General features: G+C 46.5%; 1 protein-coding gene across 11 annotated transcripts in view; it reads left to right on the top strand.

Moving 5' to 3' along the window:
• The window catches only part of LOC138422718 (2'-5'-oligoadenylate synthase 1-like), a 30,049-nt gene extending 12,415 nt beyond the window's left edge, over positions 1-17,634 (top strand). For 2 of the 11 annotated variants that reach the window (XM_069558102.1, XM_069558108.1), the window contains 6 exons: positions 6,636-6,878; positions 8,187-8,469; positions 9,849-10,033; positions 12,405-12,637; positions 13,670-13,823; positions 15,918-17,634. In XM_069558102.1, coding sequence (XP_069414203.1) covers positions 6,636-6,878; positions 8,187-8,469; positions 9,849-10,033; positions 12,405-12,637; positions 13,670-13,823; positions 15,918-15,992 — 1,173 coding nt within the window. In that variant the 3' untranslated portion in view covers positions 15,993-17,634. Of the gene's footprint in view, positions 1-902; positions 1,199-1,607; positions 4,047-6,331; positions 6,407-6,635; positions 6,879-8,186; positions 8,470-9,848; positions 10,034-10,907; positions 10,969-12,404; positions 12,638-13,669; positions 13,824-15,917 lie in introns of those variants that run through there. The other 9 variants (XR_011249988.1, XM_069558105.1, XM_069558104.1 and 6 more) reach the window with 9 other exon arrangements.
• The last annotated feature ends 455 nt before the right edge of the window (positions 17,635-18,089 follow it).

Genomic DNA, 18,089 nt, shown 5'->3' with positions numbered 1-18,089 from the left:
TTTATTGTATGTTGCTGTAAATCTATATTCCTGTATGACCACAAGAAAGAAAGCATTTTCTTCCTAAACTTTTTTGGATAAGTGTTTGTCCGCTGAACTCTGATGATTTGGTCAAAGCTGGCAGAAGCAGGTGACAAAAAGCTCGAGGGTGGTGCACTTCAGAACTGCTGGTTCAACCACAAATTCATGAGACTCAGCAACAGAGAAGAGAGCGTGTAAGGGATGATGGACATGCTCGTATGAAATCTGAAAGAACCAAGTCATAAATGCCTCATTGCCCAGAGCTGAGTCCCCCTCATTCTGGGCCACTTCCTGCCGAGGAAACAAAACTGGGGAGAACTGAGATTAAGGCAGGAGAGGGGAGGGTGGAGTGCTCTGAGCCTCCCTGGAGGCTCAGCGTCTTGTCGGGGGCTCCAGCCCCACCAGGGGTGCGGTCTGCTGTGCTACCTGCCTTCCGGGGCTCCCCGCTCCATGGGAGCTGTCCTGTCTCAGGGCTTCTTCCTCTCTCTGTTCAAGTTTCTGAGCAGAAGTCTCCCACAGTTCGAGAGCCTTACCAAAAAGAGGTGTCTCTAAAAAGTGGAGCAGAGATCATTGTATCTCTCCTGGGGCCGTCGTGCCTAAACCAAGCAGGCAAGAGGAAACGGTAAATTGGCCCAATTTGGAGACAAGACATTCTTCATGGAACCCCCATCAGCCTTACTCATTTGATTGAATGGCAAAGTGTGTGAACTTAATTTTTCTAACAATGGGGCAGCAGAGATCTGTCCTCTGCAGCTGGGGACCTGAGGTACACTTTTCCTCTTTTTTTAGAGGTGTACTTTTGTGGGATTTGATACATAGGAAGTTTAATTAAAACCTGCCATAATGATTATAAATAATTACCATCACTATCTTACTCACAGCAAAGAGTGTTTATTAATGATCTCTCCAGCCTGGTTCAAATTGTGGTGCCAGAGAAGACTCTTGAGAGTCCCTTGGACTGCCTGCATGGAGATCAAACCAGTAAATCCTAACGGAAATCAACTCTGAATATTCATTGGAAGGACTGATACTGAAGCTGAAGCTCCAATACTTTGGCCGCCTGATGGGAAGAGGCGACTCATTGGAAAAGACCCTGATTCTTGGAAAGATTGAGGGCAGGAGGAGAAGGGGACGACAAAGGATGAGATGACTGGATGGCATCACCAACTCCATGGACGTGAGTTTGAGTAAATTGTGGGAGTTGGTGATGGACAGGGATGCCTGGTTTGATGCAGGCCATGGGGTTGCAAAGAGTCAGACACGACTCAGTGACTGAACTGAGACCATTAGCCAATTTAAGATGCAATAAAGACTTTTTTGAGGGGCTGCTCAGGTAGGTAACGAATCTACCTGCCAATCCCTGGGTCAGGAGATCCCCTAGAGAAGGAAATGGTAACCCACTCCAGTATTCTTGCCTGGAGAATCCCATGGACAGAGAAGCCTGGTGGCTGCAGTCCAAGGGGTCACAAAGAGTCAGACATGACTTAGTGACTAAACTACCAAAAAGATTTTTAAAGTCAGAATCACCCTTTATTTTGGTTCGTGGTTGATACCTTTCCAATCCCCTTTTGTGTCTCCTCTTTCAGATTATCCTGTGAAATAGTTCCTAGAGTGATAACAAAAAGTTTCTCCTGAGAAATGGAATATTTCCTGCCATATCAGTAGAGACCTATGAGACCTTCAAGAACTAACACCCGAAAAAGATGTCCTTTTCATTATAGGGGAATGAAATGCAAAAGTAGGAAGTCAAGAGACACCTGGAGTAACAGGAAAATTTGGCCTTGGAATACAAAATGAAGCAGGACAAAGGCTAACAGAATTTTGCCAGGAGAACTCACTGATCATAGCAAACACCCTCTCCAACACCACAAGAGAAGATTCTACACATGGACATCACCAGGTGGTCAATACCGAAATCAGATGGATTATTTTCTTTGCAGCCAAAGGTGGAGAAGCTCTGTACAGTCAGCAAAAACAAGGCTGGGAGCTGACTGTGGCTCAGATCATGAACTCCTTATTGGCAAATTCAGACTTAAATTGAAGAAAGTAGGGAAAACCACTAGACCATTCAGTTATGACCTAAATCAAATCCCTATGATTATAGAGTGGAAGTGACCAATAGATTCAAGGGATTAGATCTGATAGAGTGCCTGAAGAACTATGGATGCCACTGTACAGGAGGCCGGAATCAAGACCACCCCTAAGAAAAAGAAATCAAAAAGGCGAAATGGTTTTCTGAGGAGGCCTTAGAAATAGCTGAGAAAAAAAGAGAAGCTAAAGGCAAAGGAGAAAAGGAAAGATAGAAGCATCTGAATGCAGAGTTCCAAAGCATAGCAAGGAGAGATAAGCAAGCCTTTCTCAGTGATCAGTGCAAAGAAATAGAGGAAAACAATTGAATGAGAAAGGCTAGAGATCTCATCAAGAAAATGAGAGATAGCAAGGGAACATTTCATGCAAAGATGGGCTCGATAAAGGACAGAAATGGTCTGGACCTAACAGAAGCAGAAGATACTAAGAAGAGGTGACAAGAATACACAGAAGAACTATGTCAAAAAGATCTTCATGACCCAGATAACCACGATGGTGTGATCACTCACCTAGAGCCAGACAGCCTGGAATGAGAAGTCAAGTGCTCCCGAGGAAGCATCACTACGAACAAAGCTAGTGGAGGTGATGGAGTTCCAGTGGAGCTATTTCAAATCCTAAAAGATGATATGCCAGCTCAATATGCCAACAAATTTGGAAAACTCAGCAGTGGCCACAGGACTGGAAAAGGTCTATTTCCATTCCAGTCCCAAAGAAAGGCAATGCCAAAGAATGTTCAAACTACCACACAACTGGACTCGTCTCACAAGCTAGCAAAGTAATGCTCAAAATTCTCCAAGCCAGGCTTCAACAGTACGTGAACCATGAACTTCCAGATGTTCAAGCTGGATTTAGGAAAGGCAGAGGAACCAGAGGTCAGATTGCCAACATCTGTTGGATCATGGAAAAAGCTAGAGAGTTCCAGAAAAACATCTTCTTCTGCTTTATTGAGTATGCCAAAGCCTTTGACTGTGTGGATCACAACAAACTCTGGAAAATTCTGAAAGATATGGGAATACCAGACCACCTGACCTGCCTCCTGAGAAATCTGTATGAAGGTCAAGAAGCAACAGTAAGAACTAGACATGGATCAACAGGCTTGTTCCAAATAGGGAAAGGAGTACATCAAGGCTGTATATTGTCAGCCTGCTTATTTAACTTCTATGCAGATTACATCATGAGAAATGGTGGGCTGGAGGAAGCACAAGCTGGAATCGAGATCGCTGGGAGAAATATTGATAAACTCAGATATGCAGATGATACCACCCTCATGGCAGAAAGTGAAGAAGAACTAAAGAGCCACTTGATGAAAGTGAAAGAGGAGAGTGAAAAAGTTGGCTTAACATTCAACATTCAGAAAATGAAGATCAAGGCATCTGGTCCCATCACTTCATGGCAAATAGGTAGGGAAAGAGTGGAAACAGTGGAAACAGTGAGTGACTTTGTTTTGGGGGGCTCCAAAATCACTGCAGATGGTGACTGCAGACATGAAAGTAAAAGACACTTGCTCCTTGGAAGAAAAGTTTTGACCAACCTAGACAGCAAATTCAAAAGCAGAGACATTACTTTGCCAACGAAAGTCCATCTAGCCCAAGCTGTGGTTTTTCCAATAGTCATGTATGGCGGTGAAAGTTGGACTATAAAGAACGCTGAGCATGGAAGAACTGATGCTTTTGTACTGTGGTGTTGGAAAAGACTCTTGAGAGTCTCTTGAACAGCAAGGAGATCCAACGAGTCCGTCCTAAAGGAAATCAGTCCTGAATATTCATTGGAAGGACTGATACTGAAGCTGAGGCTCCAATACTTTGGCCACCTGATGGGAAGAGTCGACTTATTGGAAAAGACCCTGACTCTGGGAAAGATTGAAGGCAGGAGGAGAAGGGGATGCCAGAGGATGAGATGGTGGGATGGCATCATCAACTCGATGGACTCGAGTCTGAGTAAGCTCTGGGAGTTGGTGATGGACAGGGAAGCCTGGTGTGTTGAATCCATGAGGTCACTAAGAGTCGGACACGACTGACCGACGGAACTCAACTGAACTGCTATCAGTAAACAAGGTTGTCACAGTCATCAGCAATTGCGCCCTTCAGTGTGAGCTGGTGAGCCCTGAGGAGACCCAGGAGGAAAGGTGAGCCCTGAGGAGAGGCAGAGGAAAGGTGAGCCCTGAGGAGAGCCAGGAGGAAAGGTGAGCCCTGAGGAGACCCAGGAAGAAAGGTGAGCCCTGAGGAGAGCCAGAGGAAAGGTGAGCCCTGAGGAGAGCCAGGAGGAAAGGTGAGCCCTGAGGAGACCCAGGAGGAAAGGTGAGCCCTGAGGAGACCCAGGAGGAAAGCTGAGCCCTGAGGAGAGGCGGCTCAGCATGCGGAAGCAGGAAGGGTGTGCTTGTCGCTCGGCTGGGTCTGACTCTCATCCCACGGACGATAACCGGGGCTTCCTGGGGGCTCAGTGGGTAAAGGATCCTCCTGAGATCCTGGAGACCTGGCTTCGATCCCTGAGTGGGGAAGATCCCGTGGAGGAGGGCTTGGTACCCCACTCCAGTATTCTTCCCTGGAAAATCCCCATGGACAGAGGAGCCTGGTGGGCTGTAGTCCGTGGGGTCACACAGAATTGGACATGACTGAACAGCTAAGCACAGCACAGACTGTAGCCACCAGGCTCCTCTGTCCATGGGATCCTCCAGGCAAGAACGCAGGAGCGCATAGCCATGCCCTTCTCCAGGGGATCTTCCTAACATTAGCCCCAGATAGCGGAGGCGCGTATCAAAGGAATGATTTCAGTGAGCGCCGACTCTGACATCTTCCCATACAGAGAAAAGCACTCTATGCCTTAACTTGGGATTGTTGCTGGCCAAAATCTTGGCTTTCACACCCCCACAGAGCCAAATAAAAAATAGAGAGACTGAGTTTGGAGGAAACAGAAAGGTGGCTTTAATTCTCAGCCGGCAGAGAGGGGAGCTCCATAAACTCATGCCTTAAAAACTGCGCCCCCCACCTTGAGGGGTCCAGGGACTTTTATAAGATGAGGGCTTCCAGTTCAGGAATCAATGATGAGGAACAAAGGTGTTAGGATCTTGACGTGTTCCCTTTGCACTATTTCAAACACAGTCACAGGCTGGCATCAGTAATCCAGTAATTGAATCTGGCAGTTTGGCAGCTCTGCGGCTGTCTTTCCGATATATAAAAAGAAGAACTTTAAGGGGAAGAGTGTTGCAAGCGTAAACACCAGATACAGGATGTATTTAGCCCACCAGGCCTCAAAGAATTGGCACTGACTAAGCACTCTCGAGCACCCGCACAGAAAGGAAAATGGGGGTGAGCTGGAGCTCCTACAGAGTGAGGAGGCAGAAAAGCATATTTACAGACATGAGCAGTCAGGAGCAGTTACAGTTGAAAAAAAAGACCCTGGTGCTGGGAAAGATTGAAGGCAGGATGAGAAGGGGACGACAGAGGATGAGATGGTTGGACGGCATCACCGATTCGATGGACATGAGTTTGAGCAAGCTCCGGGAGTTGGTGATGGACAGGGAAGCCTGACGTGCTGCACTGAACTGACAAAGTGAAAAAACTAAGAATGTTCAGGTCTGCGCACTCTTCTCTTTATCTTCTTTGTTCTCCGGAAAGGGAAAGAAAAAGGCTCATTCCTGTATGTTTTTTTTTTTCCCTTTTCACCTCAATGGGATATCTGGTTTTCTTTAATTTATTCAAAAACATTTGATGTCCAGACTACCTGACCTATGTTGCGAAACTTCTATACAACCTGGCTCCTCCCCTCACCTCCTTGGAGCAGTCCTCTCAGGGTCACTTGAGAGGCTGTCTCCCCGGCTTAAAGTGCTAAAAATTCCCATCGAATAAAACATATGTCAACTTTTATGTTGTGAATACTTTTCAGGTCAAAAGTCCTCTTTACAAATTAAGACAGAGAGGCATGCCCGGTTACATTCGTGTTCAAAACTGCACAGCTAGGGACAGCTCACAATTTTTCTGTCAACCTAAAGAACTAAAGTTTAGGAAAAAAGTAAAACATATAGATTCATACCATTAAAAAAGAGAGCGAGAGAGAGAAATTATGTTTGTGTGTATGTGTGCCTAAACCTAGAAGAATATCTCACAAGAGTACACCAGAGTAGTCCCCAGGTGTAGTCTTTGAGGTTTAGCATCAGGGGTGGACTAAACAATGCTTCTGGATTTTTCTGACTGTTTCTGTTTGCAATATACATGTACTGCTGCAAGGATCATAGGAGACTATAAAACAATTTCATCCACAATGAAAAGAGGAAAAGGAAACCAGAAATCTATCTGTAATTGTGAGTAGTCTTGGGTGAAGTACTAATGTGGCTTTAAAAGCAGCTCTTCAGAGTACAGTCTGAAGACAGACCAGACATGCTAGTCTGCCTGGTAAAGGCAGGGAGTAATTCTGGGATTCTGGAGGAAAAAGCTGAGAGACCTGACAAGTTTGTGGGATAGCAGGAGCATTTCATTTGCAGAGAGACAAACTAGAAACAAAGATTCAGGACAAAATTCCTCCCTTTCAAGGAACTGAAACCAGCAGCTTCAGGCAGCAGCTCCGCCGCCTATGGCTCTCCAGTCCCCAGTGACATGATGGAGCTCAGAAATACCCTGGCCAAGTCTCTAGACAAGTTCATCGAAGACCACCTCCTGTCAAACGCGGAGTTCCGCAGGCAGGTCAGACAAGCCATCGACACCATCTGCACTTTCCTGAAGGAGAGGTGTTTCCCATGTGCCCCTCGCCCAGTTCGGGTGTCCAAAGTTGTGAAGGTGAGTACAGAACTGCCTCACTGGGGAGAAGCAGGGCTGGTGAGCAAGCCTTTCCACAGAAACAGACAGAGAGCAAGAGGTTGAGGTCTCTAGGGCTGGTGGTTTCTGATTTATCCCTGCCAAAACTATATCCACACTTGTGAAAATAGCTTCTGGGGTGAGGGCATCCATCTGTAAATTTTTTTAATTAATTTATTTGTTTTAATCAGAGGATGATTACAATATTGTGATAGCTTTTGCCATACATCAGCGTGAATCAGCCACAGGTGCCCATGTGTCCCCGCCATTCTGAAGCCCCTCCCACTCCCTCCCCACTCCATCCCTCTGGGTTGTCCCAGAGCCCCAGCTTTGGGTGCCCTGCCTCATCCATCGAACTTAACAAATGCCCTGATGAAGTGTATAAATCACCTCTGAAACACCCACTAGGCAACCATTAAAAAAGAGAAAGATAGAGAAACTGTGTGTGTGTGAATGCGTGTGTTGACCAAGAAAGATATCTCACAAGAGGTCCAGAATCAGCAGTTAGAGAATGCTCCGGCTCGCACCTGTGGGCTCAGCTCCCCCCAGCTCCACCTGTAGGCGGAGTTTAATGTCCTGCCTGCCTTTGATGCCCTGGGTGAGTGCTCCCAGTCATAAGGCGTTCCAGCCTTTGTCTTAAGCTGGGGCTCATTCTGGTCTCTCTTCAGTTTCCTGAGCAGAAAATGCTCACACTTTGAGAGTCTTATGGCATTAAAATAGGCAAACTGAAACCCACCTGGATCAACAATCCACCAGTCTTTGACAGGCTAAGGTTTCACCAGTTCTGCAGAGTCACGAGCTGGTTAAGTGTATACGTTTTGAAAGCGGATAGCACCTGTTGGCTGTGAAATCTTGGGCAAGTCACCTAAACCTCTGTGCCTCCGTTTCCTTATCCAGAATTTTCAGGACCTCACGGGCTTGCAGGTCAAATAAACTAAGGAATGGGCCGCTTTAAGTGTTAATCATGTCAGATCATAAAACAACAGGGAGTAAAGATCATGGATCCAGGGGGGGGGAATGGGTGTGAACTGCATCTCTGTCACCCACTAGCTGTGTGACTTGACTGATAACATGATCTCTCTCAGCATCTGTTTCCCCATCCAGAAGATGACAACAGACAATAACAGTGGCTAGATCCCAGAGTTCTTGTGAGCATTCTAGGAGTTACATCCACTAATGCCTTCAGAGCAGTGGCTAGCACTCAAAATGTTAGTGATTGCTCCCAGCATTTCATTTAGGGAGGCTCTTCTCAGTGAAATGTGTCAATACTCACTCTTATCACCTTTTTAGGGCGGCTCCTCAGGCAAAGGCACGACCCTCAGGGGACGATCAGATGCTGACCTCGTCGTCTTCCTCACCAATCTGACAAGTTTTCGGGAACAGCTTCAGCGCCGAGGACAATTCATTGAAGAAATCAGAATACAGCTGGAAGCCTGTCAAAGAGAGGAAAGATTTGAAGTGGAGTTTGAGGTCCAGAAACAGCAGAATCCCCGTGCTCTCAGCTTTGTGCTGAGGTCCCCCAAGCTCAACCAGGCGGTGGAGTTTGATGTCCTGCCCGCCTTTGATGCCCTGGGTGAGTGCTCCCAGCCACAAGTTCTTACAGTCTTTGTCCTATGTCAGGGCTTCTTCCGCTCTCTTTCCTTGTCTCTGAGCAGAAATGTCTCTCACTTTGAGACTCTTTATAACCAAGGTATCCCTTCAAGTGGGAGGAGACCCCAGCGTCTTTCCTGGGACAAGAATGCCCAGGGTCACACTCAGCCACTGAAGTGGCTGAGTTAAACAACAAATTGGTGCAATTGGGGGGATCAAGATATTTGTATAGAATACCTGCCAGGCTTACTAGTTTGACTTTTGGCCAACTGTGTGATCTCTTTCTAAAAACTAGGTCTAGGATAACCTCAATTTGTTAATTTCATTTTCTATGCAAAATGTGAGGCAACCATTCAAACTTTTACTGAGGGTGGGAATCTTGAGATGATGTGCAGGAGCACTGGGACAGGAAGCAATTCATTCTTTGAGGCTCAGTTTCCACTGTGAACCTTAGATGCGGGGCTTCCCTGGCGGCTCAGTGGTTAAGAATGCAGCTGGGAAGCAGAAGATGTAGGTTCGATCCAGGAGGATCCCCTGGAGAAGGAAATGGCAAGCCACTCCAGTATTCCTGCCTGGGAAATCCCATGGACAGAGGAGCCTGGCAGACTACAGCCCAGAGGGTCGCAGTGAGTCGGACTGGACTTAGCAACTGAGCAGGAGCCCAGACTTGGAGGCGCAAGGCCTTTTCCATGGCCTAAATGAGACAGACAGAGAGCCTCTCTCCTGTAGCCTGACCATGTGAACACCAGGAATGAGATGATAACTCGCTGTGACACAAATGAAATAGGGTGACCCAAGAGAGCAATGGGGAATCAGAGGACTTTGGAGACAGGGTGACAAAGGAGGTGACCTCTGACCTGAGGCCTGAGGGGTGAGAAGAGGCCAAGCACTCAAAGATTTGGGGGTCCAGAGGAGGAAACAGCAAGTGCACAGACAGGAATGAAGGTGGCATATTGGGAGAAGTGAAGCAACCAGGGGAGTCAGCGGCAAAGGGATTGAGGCAGGAGGGAAGACGAAGAAGGAGACAGGTCTCACCATCCGCGTGGGCCACTGTGAGGACTTGGGATTTTATCCAGAGTTCCTGGGATGCAAGAAGTGGAAGGCTCAGGTGTAAAGGGCTCTATATGGGCTGTGGAGGATCCAGGGAGGAGGGTGCCACCACCTCTGCTGAGTCCAGGTGAGAGACGATGGGTGACGGCGGTAGAGGCGGGAGAAGGGAGGACTGGGATGGACCTCAGGCCTCCTGGCTCTGGACTGCTGACCTCCCCACTGCCCCCCATGGCCAGTGAGTCTGTGTCCCCAGGGCGACAGAAAGAAACTCAGAAACGAGCTGACATTTAAACTTGAATTCATTCCCAACAGGTCAGTTGACCAAAGATTACAGACCTGACCCTGAAATCTACGTCCAGGTCATCCAAGAGTGTGAGAAACTGAGGAGAGAGGGCGAGTTCTCCCCTTGCTTCACGGAGCTGCAGAGAGCCTTCCTGAAGGAGCGTCCGGCCAAGCTGAAGAGCCTCATCCGCCTGGTGAAGCACTGGTACCAACTGGTATGGCCGGTCCCATCTGGGCAGAGAGCCGAGGAGGAGGAGGAGGGGAAGGGAGAGAGTGAGGCCGGGAGAGGAGGGAGGGGTGAGAGGAGGGAGGGAAGGAGCAGGGAGAGGTGTGGGGAGGAGAAGAAAGAGGAGAGGAGGGAGGAGGGGAGGAATCAGAAAGGATGCGGGAGGCAGGAGGGAGACGGACAGAGACGGACAGAGAGGAGGGAAAGCGAGCCAGGAGGGAGAGATGAGAGGAGGAACGTGGAGGAGTAGACACTGGTCAGACGGGGAAAAAACATGGGGAAGAAGGGTGGGGTCTGGGACATTGCCAGTGGGCTCAGGTATCTTCCTCTTCCCGGTTCTCCCATATCAGCATATGACAGGTCCATGCTGTGAGTTGTTCCAAACCATGGGCCTTTCTTATCTTTTTCATAAACACACACACACACCCCACCAATCCAGAAACGCCTTGGTCCTGTGTTAAATATCATCATCAACTACCCCCTCGCCCCTGCTCCCAGGCTGGTCTCTCCTCTGCATTGGTCCACCAAGAAGGAAACTCTACTTCAGCCTCAGGGCCTTTGCATGAGCTTATTTGTTTGTTTATCATCTGTCTTCCCTCTGAGAATGTACATAAAAGTAGGCATTTGTTTATTTGTATGCATTGTGTAAATATATAATATGACACTGCATGTTTTATTCACTGCTGCTGCCCTAGAACCTAGAACAGTGCCTGGAATATAATAGGTTCTCAGTAAGCAATTATTCAATGAATTAATCAGTTCCCCCCCACCCCCGCCCCAACTCCCCTTTGCTCACTTCCTAGCTGTCTGAATCTGGGCAAATGAATTAACCTCTTGTCCTTCCCATTTTCTCCCTTGAAAAGAGTGGCATGGCGCAGCAACACTAAATCACATACCCTGAGGCCATGCACACAGATGCTTCAGGTAGGATGCATGTTTGAAGAATATTAACCCCTCAAGTCCATGAGCGTGGTACCTCTTTCCATTTATTTTGTCATCTTCAGTTGCTCTCATCAAAGTCAGGTATAGGTCTTTCAGTGTGGTTGAATGTATTCCTAGTTAAAAAAATTTTTTAATGTAATTGTAAATGGGATGGCTTTTAAATTTCTCTAATGAGGTGGATGAAACTGGAGCCTATTATACAGAGCGAAGTAAGCCAGAACAAAAACCACCAGTACACTATACTAACGCATATATATGGAATTTAGAAAGATGGTAACGACAACCGTGTATGCGAGACAGCAAAAGAGACACAGATGTTGGAACAGCCTTTTGGGCTCTGTGGGAGAGGGCGAGGCTGGGATGATTTGGGAAAATGGCATTGAAACCTGTAAATTATCACATGTGAAATGAATCGCCAGTCCAGGTTCGATGCATGAGACAGGGTGCCCGGGGCTGGTGCACTGGGATGACCCAGAGGGATGGGATGGGGAGGGAGGGGGGCGGGGGGTTCAGCATGGGGAACACATGTACACCCATGGCTGATTCATGTCAATTTATGGCAAAACCAACACAATATTGTAAAGTAAATAAATATAGCTGAGATTAAAATAATAAATAACTTTCTCATTGTGATAGTTTGTTACTCATATATAGAAACACAACATATTTCTATGTATTATTACCTGCAATCTTCCTAAATTCAGTTTTTATTTCTAATAGTTTTCTGGAGGTGCCTAGAGTTTTCTATGTATAGTGCCATGTCATCTGCAAATAGCAATAGTTAAACTTCCTTTCTAATTTGCATGGATATTGTTTCTTTTCTTGCCTGATTGCCATGGATGGACTTCCAATACTATGTTGAATAAGTGTGAGGAGAGTGGGCATATGTGTCTTGTTCTTGATTTTAAAGAAAAAGCTTTCAGCCTTCACCACTGAGGGTGATGTCAGCTGTAGGCTGGTCATATGCGGCCTTTATCGAGTTATGTTCTCTCCATACCCACCTTGTTAAGAGTTTGTATGACAGTGGTTGTTGAATTTTCTCAATTTTTTTCTGTATATGGGAAAATAATCATAAGTTTTTTATCCTTTATTTTGTTAATAGAAATGTATCTCTTTGATTGATTTGTGGATTCTGACCTCCTCGCCTCACTGGACTATATCCAACTTGCTCATGCTGTGTGACCTTGTAATATGTTGGTGAATTTGCTTTGCTAATATCTTGTAGAGGATTTTCCCATCTATGATCATCAGGCCTGCTGTTTTCTTTTTTGTGTTGCAGTTTTCTGCTTTTTGTGTAAAATGAGTTTGGAATCATCTCCTCATCCTCACTTTTCTGAAATAGCTTAAGGATAGGCATTACCTCTTCTCCACACAAAAGCTGAACAAACTCATGTTTCTAATTTGTTCCCTCTCCTCAGTGTAAGATGAAGTATGAGCATAAGCTGCCCCCACAGTATGCTCTGGAGCTGCTGACCATCTATGCCTGGGAACAAGGAAGCTCCAAACCAGAATTCAGCACAGCTCAGGGATTTCGGACTGTTTTGGCGTTAATCCTGAAGCATCAGGACCTCTGCATCTACTGGAAAAAGTATTATGACTTGGAAAACCCTACGATTAGCCAATACCTGAGGAGACAACTTGCAAAACCCAGGTACTCTATCCGCATATGGCTTAGATCGCCACATAAATGCAGCTCTGATTACAGCGGTGGCACCCTGGAAATGTAGGAAGAGGGAGGTTTCCACAATTATTGATCGTCATCTATTCTTAGTCACTATGCTGGGCACTTTACTCCTACCGTCTGATTGAAATAGTAACCTGCAACCCTGTGAGGCAGGCACTGTGCTAACCACAGATCACAGAGGTATGGAAAAAGAAGAGCTTGTGCAAACTTTACAGAAAGTGAGTGAAACAGCTAAAATTGGACTCAAATTGCAGTAGCTATGAAAAGTGAAAGTGAATGTGAAGTCGCTCAGTCGTGTCCGACTCTTTGGGATAATGTGAACTGTAGCCCACCAGGCTCCTCTGTCCATGGGATTCTCCAGGCAAGAATACTGGAGCAGGTTGCCATTTCCTTCTCCAGGGGATCTTCCTGACCCAGGGATTGAGCCCATGTCTCCTGCATTGCAGGCAGATGCTTTACCTCTGAGCCACCAGGGGAGCCAGCAATAGCTATAGCAATATTAAAAACTGCTTCAAGGAAGAAACAGCTTGCTATAAGACAAAACCACTCTGATAGAATAGTGGAATCTTGGTTATTAAACCTGGCATGTATAGACCCCTTCTTATGTTTCAGTTACTGTTGGGAGCTTGTCAAGTGCTTCTCCAGATCCTCATACAACATCCTTTGAGGTAGGGATTTTCAAATCTGTCCATTTCACACATGAGGATACTGAGGACTAGAGAATCAGGTGACCTGCCTAAAGAGACAGCACTACTCAAGAGCAGAGGTGAGATTGAAACCAGGTCTCTCCAGGCCCAAATGCAAGCCTCCTTCACCTCGTGTTCAATGCCCACTGTAGGGCAGGGCACCCAGGTCACAAGCCAGGGGGAGGTGTCCATGGGGCCCTCCAGCTGCCCCCAGAAACAGTCTACCCAGGCTGGTATTTTGCCTTCCTGGGAGCTCTGAACAACCCGGACACAGCCCATGTACTCACCTGTCCTCTCTGACTGTTGTTTCCAGGCCTGTGATTCTGGACCCAGCTGACCCAACTGGAAATGTGGCTGGTGGAGATCCACAGAGGTGGCAGCTGCTGGCACAGGAGGTTACAATCTGGCTCAAGTATTCGTGCTGTAAGAACATGGATGGAACGCCAGTGAGCACCTGGAACGTGCCGGTGAGAACGCCCGATTTCTTCATGTGACCTGATACTGATGGCGTGTTGAGAGAACAACTTCTAGAAATGCTACTTCGTCAAATGGAATTTCATCTCGGTCTTTGTATTCTTTCACTGTGGTTACTAGAAAATGTAGAATTACACCAGTCTCTGCCCCAGAATGAATCCTTTGGTTAGACAGCAGGCTTACCAACTTACATTGTCACCCTGCCTTGGTACCCAAACCAACGTGTCATTGACAAAAGTCCATTCCAGAAAAACTCCCATCAGGACACACAAAAGATCAAGATGTTCTTACAGTTACCTGAGTCACTGGTCACCTAAGTGGCTGGAAGACAGCCTTTGGCTTCTCCATATTGCTGTCCCTCCTTTGAGGCCTCCGGCATCCCCATGAGATGGGTTTTACTCTGATTCTCATAGTAATACTTTGAGACATGTCCAGTCACTCAGAGTCCCCTGGTGAGTGAGAGACGAGGGTGTGAAGTTGAACCCTGGTCCTTCTTGCTGTGAAGCTCCGGCTCTTTGTTGCTCCTCCCAATGTGTCTCATACATTGAATTTTTCTGTTTCCCATTTGGGGACCATTACAAGGAATCTAGCAGAGCCTCAGTGGAGGGAACATACTCGGCTGAGCATGCCAGCTACTGCCCTCCGTGATCCATCTCCACGTTGACACCAAAGCCACGCTGCCTACCTGCAGCTCCCAGACAATAACCACGGGTGCCAGAGACACTCAGGCAGCCCCATTCCTGAGAGTCAGGGGAAGCTCCGACATGGGACATGGGCGAGAGGACTCTCCACGGACTTGCTGGACTCTGTCTTGACTGCAGAGCCAACCGTCCTTCCTTCTTGCCTTCACCCAGAGTCAGATTAGATCAGGGTTGTCAGCTTGCGCAGCTTCTATAAGATCCCTGGTCATTGTCTCTCACCTGGCTGTTTCCCCAAACAATCTCCCACATTTAATCTCACACTGGCATCTGCTCCTTAGAGTGACCCAGACCCACACAAGCACCTCTGCCACCACCCTCAAGGTAGGTGTGGGCTCTTCAGCAAATGCTGGCTGTGCTGATGACCCGAGGTACCATCCTGGTCGTCCTCAGCCGTCACCTCTTCTCAGTCAACGTCACTGCCTCCGAGGTGGCTCCTAGACGAAGCCACCATCTCACCCTCTCCCCACCCCATCGCAGCCCTCATCCTGCTCCTTGCCCGGGGCTTCTGTGTTTATCCTTTCTACATTTGTGTTCTCAGATGCTTTGACATCTGGGTCCTGCTGATCCTGGAGAGACTGCCCTCCCAGGGTTGGCTGTTTCCTAGACACAGCCAGCAGCTCACCTGTTGGCCTTTCCCATGCAAACCTGTCGAGCATTTCCTCTCTGCTCCACTGCCCAGACTCAGAGCCAATCTGAGCCACAAGCCACCCTGCCCCACTCATGTTGGGACCAGGTACCAGGTGACTCAGGAAACCCCTTCCTCTCCACAGCCCTCTTACATTATTCATACTTGCCGTCCCAAGACTGCTTTCCCTGCCTCGCCTGCCTTTCCCAGAGAAATGACCATCAGGGTCTTGGCCTTGTTTTCACCTAAGTCGATCTGCCTCATGGAAGACCCTGGGGGTTCCCGTGTGGCCTGGACACAAGATGACAGACTGTGTCTCCTGTTTCTAGGGACCTGGGAGGACCATACTTGGTCATTGATTTAAGCATGAGAGTGAGAAATGTTTTTTTTTTTTTTTTTTAAAGAGGAAGAATCCCAAAGTGTCTTGAAAATTTGGGACCTTTTCTTTTCTGTCTCAATTTCCATGTCTATGTTGAGTCTTTCTGAAAATGGGATTTTACCCCAGATGGGGTTTTGTTACCACTGTGTTATCTTTAGCACAGGTATCTCTTCATGCAGAGAGGACACCTTGGAATCACATATAATTACCATGTGGGTGGTCCACTTGTATTGTTTTCTGAGGGTGTTTCAGAATTATACATAAAGCCACAGTCACTAGCAGATTAACTGAATTGGGAAATAGCTGCTCAGCTGAAGAGCCACATGGATCGTATGGCAGAACTATTGGTAATTCTTGGGGAACTCTCCTACTGTTTCCATAGTGGTGGCACCAAAGTGCGTTCTCAGCAAGAGTGGTCCAGGCCCTCCACATGCTCACCAACACGAGTGTCCTCTAACACATGTAACAGCTATGCTAACAGGTAAAAGTGATGTCTTATGATTTTGATTTCCATTTCCCAGATGATTCATAATATTGAGTATGGGAATTCCCTGGGGGTCCAGTGGTTAGGACTGGGCGCTCTCACTGTCGGGGTCAGAGTTCAATCCCTGGTTGGGCAACCAAGATCAGGCAAGCTACACAGTGTGGCCAAAAGAATAACGATGCACACCTTTTCATATAGGTGTTGGCCATTTGTAAAGCTTCTTTAGAGAAATAAAAATTCAATCTTTAGCCCATTGTATAATTAGGATATTCATCCTTTAGCCATTGAGTTGTCCAAGGCCCTCATTATTTTGCTACTTTACCCCTTATCAGATTTGTGGTTTGCAGTCATTTTCTCTCTTTCCATTACCTTTTCTCCCTTTCATTTCATACTTTTTTTTTTCATTTTTAATTATAGTTCATTTGCATTGCGTGTTGCTTTGACTGCACAGCTAAGTGATTCAGCTATACATGTATCTATTCTTTTCCATCAGTTACTTTTTCACTTCACTGGGTTTCTTTTTTTTTTTTCATTTGCTGGGCAGAAGCTTCTTAGTTGGATTAGTTCCCTGTTGTCTATTTTTGCTTTATTGTCAGTGCTTTGCTTACACAGTCAACTACTCTTTGGCAAGGTTGTCAAGAATATACAATGAAGAAAGGACAGTCTCTTCTATAAATCAAGCTGGGAACATTGGATATCCACATGCAAAAGGATAAAATCACACCTTTTCTTCCAGCATGCACAAGTATCAACTCAGGATAGATAAAGACCTGAACATAAAACTTGAAACTGTAAAACTCCTCGAAGAAAACAGAGAGGAAACTTCATGACATGGATTTGGCAATGACTTTATGAACGTCATATCAAATCACAGACAAACGGGTGTGAGTTGGGGGTCCCGCACCAGTTCTTCTATGTGGATGCCAAGAATTCCAGCAGCACTTGCTGAAGGGACCATCCTTCCCACTGTTCTGCAGAACCACCTCAGACATATATGCGGAGTCCTCTGTGTGTGAGCCTGTGATGGTCCATGGGTCAGTTTTTGTGTCTTTGAGTTAATACTACCTTGACTAATTGTGATATCCTGATATTCTCAGTGTCTTGTAGAAAACTGTGTTCTACCCAAACTAATGTCTTCTGTTGGCTCTGTCTATTTCTATGATAATATTATACTCAGTTGGTGAATTTTCACCCTAAAGACAGGGAGGCATTTGATTAGAATTCCATAAATTAGTTCAGGGAAAATGACATCCATGTAATATTGAGAATTCCAGTCTACAAACATGGAACTTCTTTCCATTAATTGTCTTCTTTAATTACTCTGTAACTACATTGTATAGTTTTTCCCTGCATTGCTAGTGCATATATTTTGTATTGCTAGTACATACATTTTACACATATTATTCCTAGGTATCCATTTTCATACTATTGTACTTTCTTTACTTTCATTTGTAATGTTGGTTTCATGAAGACCTCAATGTTTTCAGTGAGTATGTGGATTATAGTATGATGAGTGAGCTTTATAATTCTCTGAAGTTTGTGGTTTTATTGTATGTTGCTGTAAATCTATATCCCTGTATGACCACAAGAAACAATAAAGCATTTCCTTTCAAAACTTTTTTGGATAAGTGTTTGTCAGCTGAACTCTGATGATTTGATCATAGCTGGCAGAAGCAGGTGACGCAAAGCTCGAGGGTGGTGCACTTCAGAACTGCTGGTTCAACCACAAATTCATGAGACTCAGCAACAGAGAAGAGAGCGTGTAAGGGATGATGGACATGCTCGTATGATATCTGAAAGAGCCAAGTCGTAAATGCCTCATTGTCCAAAGCTGAGTCCCACCCCCCGCCATTCTGGGCCACTTCCTGCCGAGGAAACAAAACTGGGGAGAACTGAGACTAAGGCGGGAGAGGGGAGGGTGGAGTGCTCTGAGCCTCCCTGGAGGCTCAGCGTCTTGTCGGGGGCCCCAGCCCCACCAGGGGTGCAGTCTGCTGTGCTACCTGCCTTTGGGGCTCCCCGCTCCATGGGAGCTGTCCTGTCTCAGGGCTTCTTCCTCTCTCTGTTCATGTT

Source organism: Ovis canadensis, chromosome 17, assembly GCF_042477335.2.
Source record: "Ovis canadensis isolate MfBH-ARS-UI-01 breed Bighorn chromosome 17, ARS-UI_OviCan_v2, whole genome shotgun sequence".
NCBI classification, from domain to species: Eukaryota; Metazoa; Chordata; class Mammalia; order Artiodactyla; family Bovidae; genus Ovis; species Ovis canadensis.
Note: the sequence above shows the minus strand (reverse complement) of the source record. Positions and strands in the feature narration are given on the sequence as shown.